Source organism: Elephantulus edwardii, unplaced genomic scaffold (genome assembly GCF_000299155.1).
Source record: "Elephantulus edwardii isolate Elephantulus edwardi_28Jun2011 unplaced genomic scaffold, EleEdw1.0 scaffold00048, whole genome shotgun sequence".
In the NCBI taxonomy this organism is placed as follows: domain Eukaryota; kingdom Metazoa; phylum Chordata; class Mammalia; order Macroscelidea; family Macroscelididae; genus Elephantulus; species Elephantulus edwardii.
In genome coordinates this window covers 3,885,489-3,895,993 of record NW_006399798.1, presented here as the reverse complement: position 1 = coordinate 3,895,993, position 10,505 = coordinate 3,885,489, and the positions used below count along the sequence as shown (strand labels likewise).

At 53.0% G+C, this 10,505-nt stretch overlaps 1 protein-coding gene across 1 annotated transcript in view; it reads left to right on the top strand.

The window, feature by feature from the left end:
- Nucleotides 1-8,042, top strand: part of AFMID (arylformamidase) — a 20,165-nt gene extending 12,123 nt beyond the window's left edge. The window contains exons 3-11 of the mRNA XM_006886172.1: nucleotides 2,708-2,812; nucleotides 3,399-3,447; nucleotides 6,107-6,192; nucleotides 6,272-6,344; nucleotides 6,499-6,596; nucleotides 6,858-6,936; nucleotides 7,015-7,156; nucleotides 7,307-7,411; nucleotides 8,010-8,042. Coding sequence (XP_006886234.1) covers nucleotides 2,708-2,812; nucleotides 3,399-3,447; nucleotides 6,107-6,192; nucleotides 6,272-6,344; nucleotides 6,499-6,596; nucleotides 6,858-6,936; nucleotides 7,015-7,156; nucleotides 7,307-7,411; nucleotides 8,010-8,042 — 770 coding nt within the window. The remainder of the gene's footprint in view (nucleotides 1-2,707; nucleotides 2,813-3,398; nucleotides 3,448-6,106; nucleotides 6,193-6,271; nucleotides 6,345-6,498; nucleotides 6,597-6,857; nucleotides 6,937-7,014; nucleotides 7,157-7,306; nucleotides 7,412-8,009) is intronic.
- The last annotated feature ends 2,463 nt before the right edge of the window (nucleotides 8,043-10,505 follow it).

Genomic DNA, 10,505 nt, shown 5'->3' with positions numbered 1-10,505 from the left:
GCTGAGAGTCCCGACGGCGAAGCGCACACCAGTTCGACAGTTTCTGTTGCTGCCAAGGCTCTAGATGTTTCTCTTGCTGCCGGGTCTCTGAGACCTTGGAAAACACTGTCAGCCATTGTGTTGTTCACATCATTCTCTCTAATCAGGGCTCAACAAACAAATTGTTTAAACAAACAAATCAGTCTTGGAGGAAGTACAACCGAAAGCTCCACAGAGGCAAGAATGGTGACATTTTGTCTCATGTGCTTTGGCCTTGCTGTCAGAAGGGGCCAGTCCTGGCAAAGGTGGAAGGGCAGGAAACCCTGCCTGCCTCTCAGCCCACATGGCCTGCCATGTCCGAGCCCACCACTGCGTCAGCCCGCCTCAGTGAGGGGCTCCCTCTTCTCACTGATCCTCTAGATTTTTGTGTTAATACTCAATTCACAACTCAATCTCCTTGCCACCTCGCATCCAGCCCTCCAGCGGGTTTTCAGAGGCTCTGAATCGTGGGGAGGAGTCTGCCTCTTTGAGCTTCTGGTGCATTAAGACTGGGGGGGAGGTGTGGTCTTTGGGTTGTTGTCCTCCATGGACTATGGCATCACCAGGGCCTCCCGAATGTTCAGTTGACTCCGAAATCCCACAGATTCTCTCTCCCTGAAAGGGCATCATGCTTGGAAAAGTGGAAGGTCAGTGAAGAAGCCGTTCAGCAAGCTGCATTGACACGGTGACTGCGTTGAGGGGTTTACACCGTGGAGGTTACCAGGAGGAAGGCACAGGCCCCAGGAGGCAGTGTGAGGCTGGCTCAGGAGCATGCAGGCTTTTCAGTCAGTTGGGCATGCGGTCGCTAAGGGCCGAAGCCTGCTGGACGGCGCCTAACAGCAGTGCAGCAAAGTGGAGTGCACGGTGTTGTTGGTGTGGGTGTCCTGGAGCCAAGGCCCAGTCTTGGAGACCGTGTGTGTGATATGTAACAGAAGGGAAACTGCCCTGTGTTGTGAAATGAATTCTGCCTCCTAAAATAAGTGCTGGGAATCCTTGTCTCTGCCTGTAGTTATAACCCATCCGAGAGCGGGCTGTCTGTATTATGTCACTGAGACAGGATCAGTGTAGGTGTGTCTTGCGCCGGTAGTTACATTCTGTCCAGTGACAGACTGTCCGCATTATGTCACTGGGGCAGAATCACTGTACGTCAGTATGCCTTGAGTCTATCTCTTTCTCAAAACTCTTGACATTCCCTTTGCATCAGAACCAACTCTTAGCCGACCATCAGCGAGTTTTCAGAGACTGTAAATCATGGGAGAGAACGGTGCACCTTTCTTCCTCAGACCAGCTGCTGGGGTCACACTGCTTTTGGCTTGGCCATGCATCTCCTTACCCACTAGACCACCGGAGCGCCCTCCGTCTCTTCAGAGATATAAAAGACACCTGGGTGGGCAGAGAGGCAGGGGAGGGGAGGCTGGTGGAGAGCCACAGGAGTGGTGCCCAGGGACGGCAGCCCAAAGGGACAAGGCCCTTCCTCCACCAGAGAGAAAGCCTCCCCGTCACTCGGCACCAACATTCGGGCTTCCCGCTCCGCTACCGAGAAGATAAATTTCCGCTTGTTAAAGTCACTCACTTGTGTAACTTTATTATATTGTTATGTGGCATTTAGTCTGAACCAACACATAGCTGACCCTCTGGCAGGATTGTTTTCAGGTTTCAGAAGTAAATTGTACCAGGGGAGCTCTGGTGTCCTGGAGGTAAGAAACTGTGCTGCAGTGTCAAATGTGCACGGTTCGAATCCACCAGCTGCCCTGTGGGAGAAGACTGGCCAGTGTCCTCCTGTGCAAATCCTCTGAAATCTGCTGGAGGCTCAGCGATGGGTTGGTTCCAACTTGACAGCCCACAACGACAAATTACGCCAGAGAAGATTGCCGACATTCACCCCACAAAGCAGCTAGCAGCTCAGCCCCTCACCCACCAGGCCACCGGGCGCCTTGGTTAGAGCAGCGCTGACCAGCCCCTGCCCTCCCTGGTTATGGCTGGAGTTCAGTCCATCGTTGTTGCAGTTGTGTAACCTCACGTCATTGAGGGCACCCCTCTTCTTGCTGGCCCGCTCCTAACCGTGACGTCCTCCTCTAGCCACCGGCCTTTCTCAGTCACGTGTTGGAGCGAGTGAGCCCAAGTCTTCCTTGCCGCCCTCCCTCCCACGGAGTGTTCTAGCTAAGTCCATGGTAAAGCCGGTCGGTCGTTTCCGGCTCACCACAGCCTGCAGGACAGAGCAGAACTGCCCCTTCGGGTTTCCAAGGCTGGGAATCTTTACAGAACCAGACTGCTCGTCTTAATCCTGAAGAGCGCCTGGTGGATTCAAACCCCCAGCCTTTCATTTAGCCACTCAGTGTCTAATCAGCTGTGCCACAGAGCAGCTGGGGCTCTCCATTGGAACAGCAGGGAGTGTTGCATGCACTGTGTGGTCCCGTGGTATCCAGGGAATGTTCTGGAACCCAGAGCTGACTGTCATCTGAGTTTGAGGAGGCATCTTCTGTAAGACGCACACGCAGCAGGAGTCAGCATTCAGCCACAGGGGGTTTTCACCAAATGTTCCCATCCGGAGGGGAAGGGGCAGTGCCGTTCCTACAGAGGAGGAACCAGTGGCCAGCCCCTGGCCAGCTAATGTCCACTCCAGGGAGGAGCCTGCGGCCTCCCCTTGCTGCCGGAGGTTGTGCTGACCTCACATCTGTTTCTGAGACAGCCACCAGACAGGCCCGGGCCACCCGGAGGAACCTGCTGCACGTGCCCTACGGCGATGGGGAGAGGGAGAAACTGGACCTGTACTTTCCTGACAGCGCTTCAGAAGGTGGGTGCCGTGAGGGAGGGTCCTCAGCAGAGCTCCCTCCACCCCGCTCCTGGGCATCCTGTGCTGTATTTATTGTTGTTTGAATGGAAGTTTTTGGAATAAATTGGTTTTTCATACATATCTCATACGATGAGTTAAGATACCTGCAATGTAATTACTGTTCCCACTTCTTCCCTGTGAGTCTCATGTCCATCAGTCCTCTACTGTCCATCCTGCCTTCTGAGGCTTTATCCCTGGGCAAATACTGCCCAGTTGATTGTTCTAACTGGCGAGTGCTTTCGTGGTATTACTGGTCACCGTATAGGCCTGTCTGGCTGAAAGTGGAGGATGGGGAGGATGTATTTACTTCCAGACTTGAAAGCTGACTGAGGTGCAGAGTCCTGGCTGTTCCGCCAGTCTCTATCCGGCCAGCAGACCTGCCATTTATATATATATTTTTTTTTTTAGTTCTGTTCCACATTTCTCCGCCACTCTGTCCAGGATCTACTGTGGTCCCTGTCAGAGTTGCCAGTGACAGGAGCTGGCACCATCTGGTTCCTCTGGCCCAGGGCCACGGAGGCTGAGACCCCTCTGTGTTGTCTTTCAGTTCTGCCATTCTTCGTGTTTGTTCATGGAGGATACTGGCAGAGTGGAAGGTGAGTGGGGGCATCCTTCTTCCCCAGCGCGGCCTGGCTGCCCTAACGAGTCACCACAATGGGGTGGATTAGAACGACCCGGGCGTGTTCTGCCCCATTCCTGGAAGCTGAAAGTCCAAGGTCAAGGTGTCCACAGGGCCAGTTCCTCTGAAGGCTCCTTGCTTCTTCCAGCTTCCTGGAGGCTTCAGGGGTCCAGGTTGTCATCACCCCATTTCTGCCTCCGCTGTCATGTCGTCTCCCCCTCATTCCTGACTCTATGTGTCAACTGTCCCCCTCCTTTCCCTTGGAAGGACATGTGTCATTGGAAGTAGGCTCCTCTCTAGTCCAGGCCCGTCTTGTCTCAAGACCCTCACCTCAGTCACATCCACAAAGACCCTTCAAGATGAGACCACAGGCTCAGGTCCCAGGGGTGGGACTCAGAATACCTTTTCCGGGGGGTGAGCTCTTCCACCCACTGGAGGCCCTGGTGGCACCGTGGTTAAGTTCTCAGCTGCTGATGGAAAGTCTGGTGGTTTGAAGCAGCCTGGGGCCTCCAGAGGAGAGAGAGCTGGCAGTCTGCTTCCGACCTGTGGAGACCGTAAGAGGGAGCAGACCTGACCCACGGTGTTCCAAGGTGGCAGATCTTTCTCCCTCTACGTGCCTGCTGGATGCAAAACGCCAGCCTTCTGGGTAACACACAGGTGCTCCAAACACTGCACCACCAGGCTACTTAGGCAGGATTGTTGTTCTTAAAAGTGCCGTTGAGTTGGGACTAATGCAGAGCTGACCCTCCGGTGGGTCTTCAGAGGCTGTAAATCACGTGGGAGGGGTGGCCCCATCTATCTCCCCAGAGCAGCTGATGGATTCCAGCCACATGTCTGTGGGATTGCAGCGCAGCTCCTGAGCACTGGCCACCAGCCCTCCCTAAGGGCAGGATTAGATTATGTCCAAAGAGATGAAGCTGAGTTTCCTGTGTTAAGGAGGACTAGGGTGGGTACATCTCCCTGAATTCAGTCACTTTGCGAAGGCTTTTGACTTTGTGAATCACAAGCTATGGCTGACTCTGGGAAGAATGGGAATCCCAGAACATTTGATTATGCTTCTGCGAAACCTTTACTTGGACCAAGAGGCAATTGTCAGCACAGAGCAAGGAGACACTACATGGTTCAAAATTGGGAAGGGCATCCTCCAGGGATGTATTCTGTCTCCATACCTTTTCATTCTGTATGCAGAACAGATCATCTGGGATGCTGGGCTGTACAAGGAGGAATGTGGCATCAGGATTAGAGGAAGATTCATCAACAACCTGCATTATGCAGATGACACAGCTCTGCTTGCTGAAACTGAGAAGGACCTGAAGCGCTTGCTGCAGAAGGTCAAGGACTGCAGCCTTCAATATGGATTGAAGCTCAACATCAAGAAAACAAAGATTCTCACCACTGGGCCAATTGGCAGCATCAGAATGGATGGTGAAGAGATTGATATTGTTCACAGCTTTAGTTTACTTGGCTTTACAGTCAACACTCTTGGTACCAGCAGCCAGGAAATCAAGAGATAATTGCACTGGGAAAGTCAGCTGTGAGGGACCTCTCCAGAGTACTGAAGAGCAATGATGTCAGGCTGGAGACTAAGGTGCGCCTGATCTGGGCCATAGTCTTCGCAATTATGTGCTACGCGTAGGAGAGCTGGACAGTGACTTGGGATGATAGAGAATTGATGCCTTTGAGCTGTGATGTTGAAGAAGTGTTGAATATACATGGACTGCTAGGAGAACAAACAGGTTCATCCTAGAGAGGGTGAAGCTGGGCTGCTCCTTGGAGTCAAGGATTCTGAGGCCTTATCTGACATACTTTGGGCATGTTGCAAGGAGGGACCAGTCCTTGGGGAGGGATGTCATGTTTGGGAGAGTGGAGGGGTGGTGCAGGAGAGGAAGACTGGTGAGATGATTGAGTCAGTGATTGGGGTAGTGGGAGTAAATGTGCTGGAGACTGTGAGATTGGTACAAGATAGAGCAGGATTTAGGGCTCTTGTACATAGGGTTGCTATGAATTGCAGGCAACTTGATGGCACTTAACAACAACAACTTTTAGAGTGCCTGGGCCCATATACGGCGGCTTCCCTGGCATGTGACCCACATCAACTTTTATCTTACAAGAGAAAAAAGGAGAGAGAAAGGGGAGCCTGACGGCCACCAAGAAAAAAGAACCAGCAATGCAGGAGGTGGGGTGGGGGGTATCTCTGGACCCATGGGGTCCCCATGCTGAGAACTGCCTAGACCCAGGGGAAGACTGATGCCTGGGGCTCTCCAAGGGGTGCTGGACCCAAAGATGTTGAGAGGAGACAGGTTCTTCCCCCAGATCTGACAGGAGGAGACCCTTCCCCTAGGTCTGGGGCCTGGATTCAGACTTAAGCCTCCTACACTGGGAGCGAATGCACGTGTCTGCCAAGGCGCCCCCTTGTGGTAGTTCTGTTACTGCAGGGCCAGAGCCCTGGGACGGTCCCCATGGTCCTGTTCCAGGCACAGGACCCCTGAGCTTGTCCTTGGTCATCCTCTCAGGGCCAGAGCAGCCCGGTGCTCAGGGCAGACAGGAAATCTGGCCCGAGCTGAGTCTGCTGCCTGCTGGAAGCAGCCTGCTGTCTAGGTTAGCTCTGGGGCTCACCTCCAGGTCTCTTTCCACAGTAAAGACACATCAGCCTTCATGGTGGGGCCTCTGACGGCTCAGGGAGTGGCCGTGGTGACTGTGGGGTATGACATTGCACCCAAAGGTAAGGCCACGCGTTCAGGAATGGGACAGGGACAGCCCTGCCTCTCCGTGCACTCTGACTCAGCACGGCTCCCTGGCAGGCACACTGGACGTGATGGTTGACCAGCTGACCCAGAGTCTCACCTTCCTCCAGACACGTTATCCTCACAACAAGTGAGTATCCAGCACTGTATGGGGACAGAGGACCATGGACCCGAGGGTAAATCGAGTGTCCTTCACCTTGGTCTGCTGCTTTGCAAGGATCAGACACCACCCTGGCCAGAAGATGTGCTGTCTTAGCCCCTTCCCCTTCTCTACCCCACCCCAGAGGCATTTACCTGTGCGGACACTCGGCCGGGGCCCACCTGGCCACCATGATGCTCCTGACCAATTGGACCCAGCGTGGAGCCATGCCCAACCTCAAAGGTTTCCAGGGGCTGCGGTCTCACCTGCTCTGGTGCCCAAGAACTTGCTGGCACCTCTGACAGCTGGGAGGGCCCTGAGCTGAGGGCTCCGGAGCTCTGTGGGGGGCTTTCTGCCTGCCCTCTGACCCCTGCCTGGGTCTTGTCCCTCTGTCTCCTGCCTCCTTCTTGCTTCTGGTGACACACGAATGTGGCGGCTGAGGGCCTGTCCGGTAATGGACCGGCTGCTATCAGCCTGGCCCCGTGACTGCCTTCGCCTTCACAGGCTTCTTCCTGCTCAGTGGGCTGTATGACCTGGAGCCCGTGCTACACACCCCGGAGAATGTCCTGCTTGGCATGACCCTGTGAGTGGTTACCCTGCTGGAGCCCCCAGGAGACGGGGTGACACCACCACGCCCTGTGCTGACCCCGTCCATCTACAGGGAGGTTGCTCAGAGGAACAGTCCGCAGTTGCGCCTACAGGCTGCCCCCAAGCCACCCTGGGCCCCCACTGTCCGCGTGCTGGTGGTCGTGGGCCAGCACGACTCCCCTGAGTTCCAGCGACAGTCCAGGGAGTTCTTCCAGGTACTGGTGTTGGTCCAGAGATCAGGGGTCATGGTGTTCCCTCTTCTCTCCAGCTCCTTCCTCCATTCACCCAAATGGCTCCAAAGACACCCCCCACCCCGAGGATGCACTGGACACTAAGAATGCCCCAGCCTGTCCTGGCCCCTCTAGGTGCTGACCCAAAGAGGGTGGGAGGCCACCTTCCAAGAGCTCCCTGACGTGGACCACTTTGAAATCATCGAGAAGCTGACCCAAAGAGATTTTATGCTCAACCAGGTGAGCTGTGTCCCTTCCCAGATGTGGACCCCTTGCCGTGACCCCCGTGTAAGGCTATGTGGGGAGGCGGGGAGCCCCTGACATCCGGGGACCCCTGGGCGTGGACACCAGCCATGCTTCCATATTTCATCCTCATCTGCTCTGTCCCCAGGTGGCCTGTACGAGTCTGGCTCTGGGCACCCAGGTGGCAGTAGAGTAATTAATACAATAAAACAAAATATCTGTGAATGACTGAGTGGAAACTTTTACTCAAGTATAATGAAAAAAGAAAGGAAAACCAATCCACTCCGTAGAATTTTATCCAAATCACAATAAAAAGTTTGAAAGGTGGAAAAAAATAAAGAGCATTAGAGAGTCAAAAACAAAGCATCCTCTTACTGGATGTCACAGCTACATTTTCAAGTCCTTTCCCACGTGCCCTCTGTGAACATGCTCGACTTTTTTTCTCTCTGACAACTGGGGGAAGAAACAAACCCCCACAGATGGCATTTCTCAGAAGGACCTCAGAGAGATCAGCCATTTCTTCAGATTCTGGGCTGAGCTGCCCCCCAGTTCCTCTCAATTCCAGGGATTTTCCCATCTTTTCTTCCCGCTGCAGATGATTTTGAGAACCATCTTCCAGCAGTCCTGATGGACCTGAACCGCGCGCGGCCCAGTGGTCACCCTCCTGGGAGTCTTCTCTGAGAAGTCCAACTGAGTCAACCAGACCACAGGCCTATACAATGACCAGTAACACCAGCAAGGAATGCTCTCCTTCAAACAACTGCACATTCGAGATCGAAGGACAGCTTTGTTCAGGGATTAAAGCTCAGAGGATTGAAAGGCTGAATGGAAGCAAAACTCACAGGAAGGGAGTGGAAGAATGCTGCTACAACGTGGGGATTATACACAAATCCGAAAACATCGCCTGCCGCATAAAAGCACATTCTTCACACCACTCTAAACCCTCATGAAACTTTCTCCATGGTCCTGCCTGGGATCCAGTGAGACCTAGGAGTGCCTGGCCCAGCCTGGCTCAGAGCTGTGTATGGTGAGCCCCCTTGACAAGCCTGCCCCTTCTGTCTGCTTAAGGGGTGTGACAAAAAATGACAGACCATCTATATACTCACCTCTCACCCACTGTCCATTTTTCTGAAATAAATTTTTTTACAAAAAATAATATTTCAGGGAGCTCTGGTGGCCTAGTGGCAAGACGCTACACTGCAGTCCCAGGGATACGTGGTTCAAATCCACCAGATGCTCTGCTGGAGAAGGAGGGGGCAATCTCCTCCTGTACCAGTCAGATCTGATTTGACGGTACACGTAAAAGTAATACAATAAAAATTAAAACAAAAATAATATTTCATAACCTGTGAAAATGATACAAAATTCAGATTTTGCTGTCGATAAATATTTATTAGAACAAAGCCTCAACTCAGTCACGTGTGAAGTGTCTGTGGCTTCTTTCCTGTGACAGTGACAGGTCTTAGTAGTTGCAGCAAAGCCTGTATGGCCTGTTACCAGGAGTCCCGGGTGATCCAGACGCACACTCAGCTGTTGACCTGACAGCTGGAGGTTCAAGCCCACCAGAGGTACCTTAGAAAAAAGGTCTGGCAATCTATTTCCGAAAAACCAGCTCTTGACTCAGTTCGACTCTAACATCGCGTCAGCTCTGACTTAATAGCAACCGGTGGGTTTTGGTTTGGGGGTTAACAGGTATATGCATATTCCTTATACTAGTTTTGCAACTTTTTTCTTTGGTTCAAAATGATATCAAACCAGAAAGTTGCAAAGGAGACATTCAGAATGTTAAAACAGGTGGAGTTCACAGCTCTGTGGGCCTCTTCTCTCCCGCTCAGGCTTCCACGCCCTCAGCTCTAGAAACGAGTCAGTGCTCGCCCTCCCTGACAGCGCTCACCCTCTCAGACAGCGGGCTTTCTAGTAGGCTGACAGGCGTTGCCAGAGTGGGCCAGGGACAGCAGAGGCTGTGAGGAGGGCCCGGGGCCAGACAGTGCTGCGTCCTATTGTGTGCAAGCTGGCTGGGAGTTGGAACTGATTTGAGGACGCCTAATAACAAAAAGCTGGACACCCGCTTTGAAGAGGGCAGGAAGCAGTCGGCCTGTGGCTCAGCGCCCTATCCACCCTCCACCCCGCCTGGTGCTTCCCTTTGGTGCCTTGATGGTGGGTGGCCCCTCACAGCCTCCTGGACGCCACTCCACCAGGACCCTCCTGGATGCTCAGGCCCGAGTCACTGGGGACTTGGCATGCCTCTTCCCTCTTTTTGAGCCTGGTAAACCGGTTTAGAGGTTTTTGTGGGCATTGTTGCTATGTGCCTGCAAGTCAACTATGACTCAAAGCGACACTATGAACAACAGCCCTGAGCCTTGTCCTATCCTGCGCCATCCTTCTTAAGGGCCTATAAAATACCTTTCTGGCTTTCCTGAGCAAGTTGGAGCCCAGCTCGGTCTTGAGTCGCTTGGCCCCAGCTGCTGGCGAGTCTGTTCTGAGCGCCCACACTTACCCCCTCCTTCCTGAGACTGCCCACTTCAGCCCTCTTCTTTACCAAGTATGAGATCCTTTTTCAAAGACTACCACCTCCTAGGGAAGACCGTCAATGAGGTGGATTGACACAGTGACTGTAGCAATGGGCTCATATATATCAGAGATGGTGACAGTGGCACAGGAGAGGGCAGGGTTCAGATCCGTTGTTCATAGTGTTGCTGTGAGTCGTGGTAGAGCCGGTGCCATCTAACAACAACAGCATCCCCTTCTGATACCTCTCACAAATATGTGAGACGGAGTCTTACCATCCTTGTCCTAAGGAGTACCCTGACTGCATTCCAACACAGATTTGCTTGTGCTTTTGTCCAAGTGATGGACACTAGGCTTCACCAGCTCCACAGTTCAAAGCCATCATTACTCTCCAGTCCCGCGTATTCTTTGTCCAGCTTTCACGTGCATATGAAGCAACTGGAAAATACCTGGGCTTAGAGCTGGGGCACCTTAGTCTTTAAAGTGACATCCTTGCCCTTTAGCACTTTAAAGCACTCCTTGTAAGCAGATTTGCCTAATGCAGTAAGTTGTGTTTAGGATGTGGTAAAGGTCAAGGTTTAAG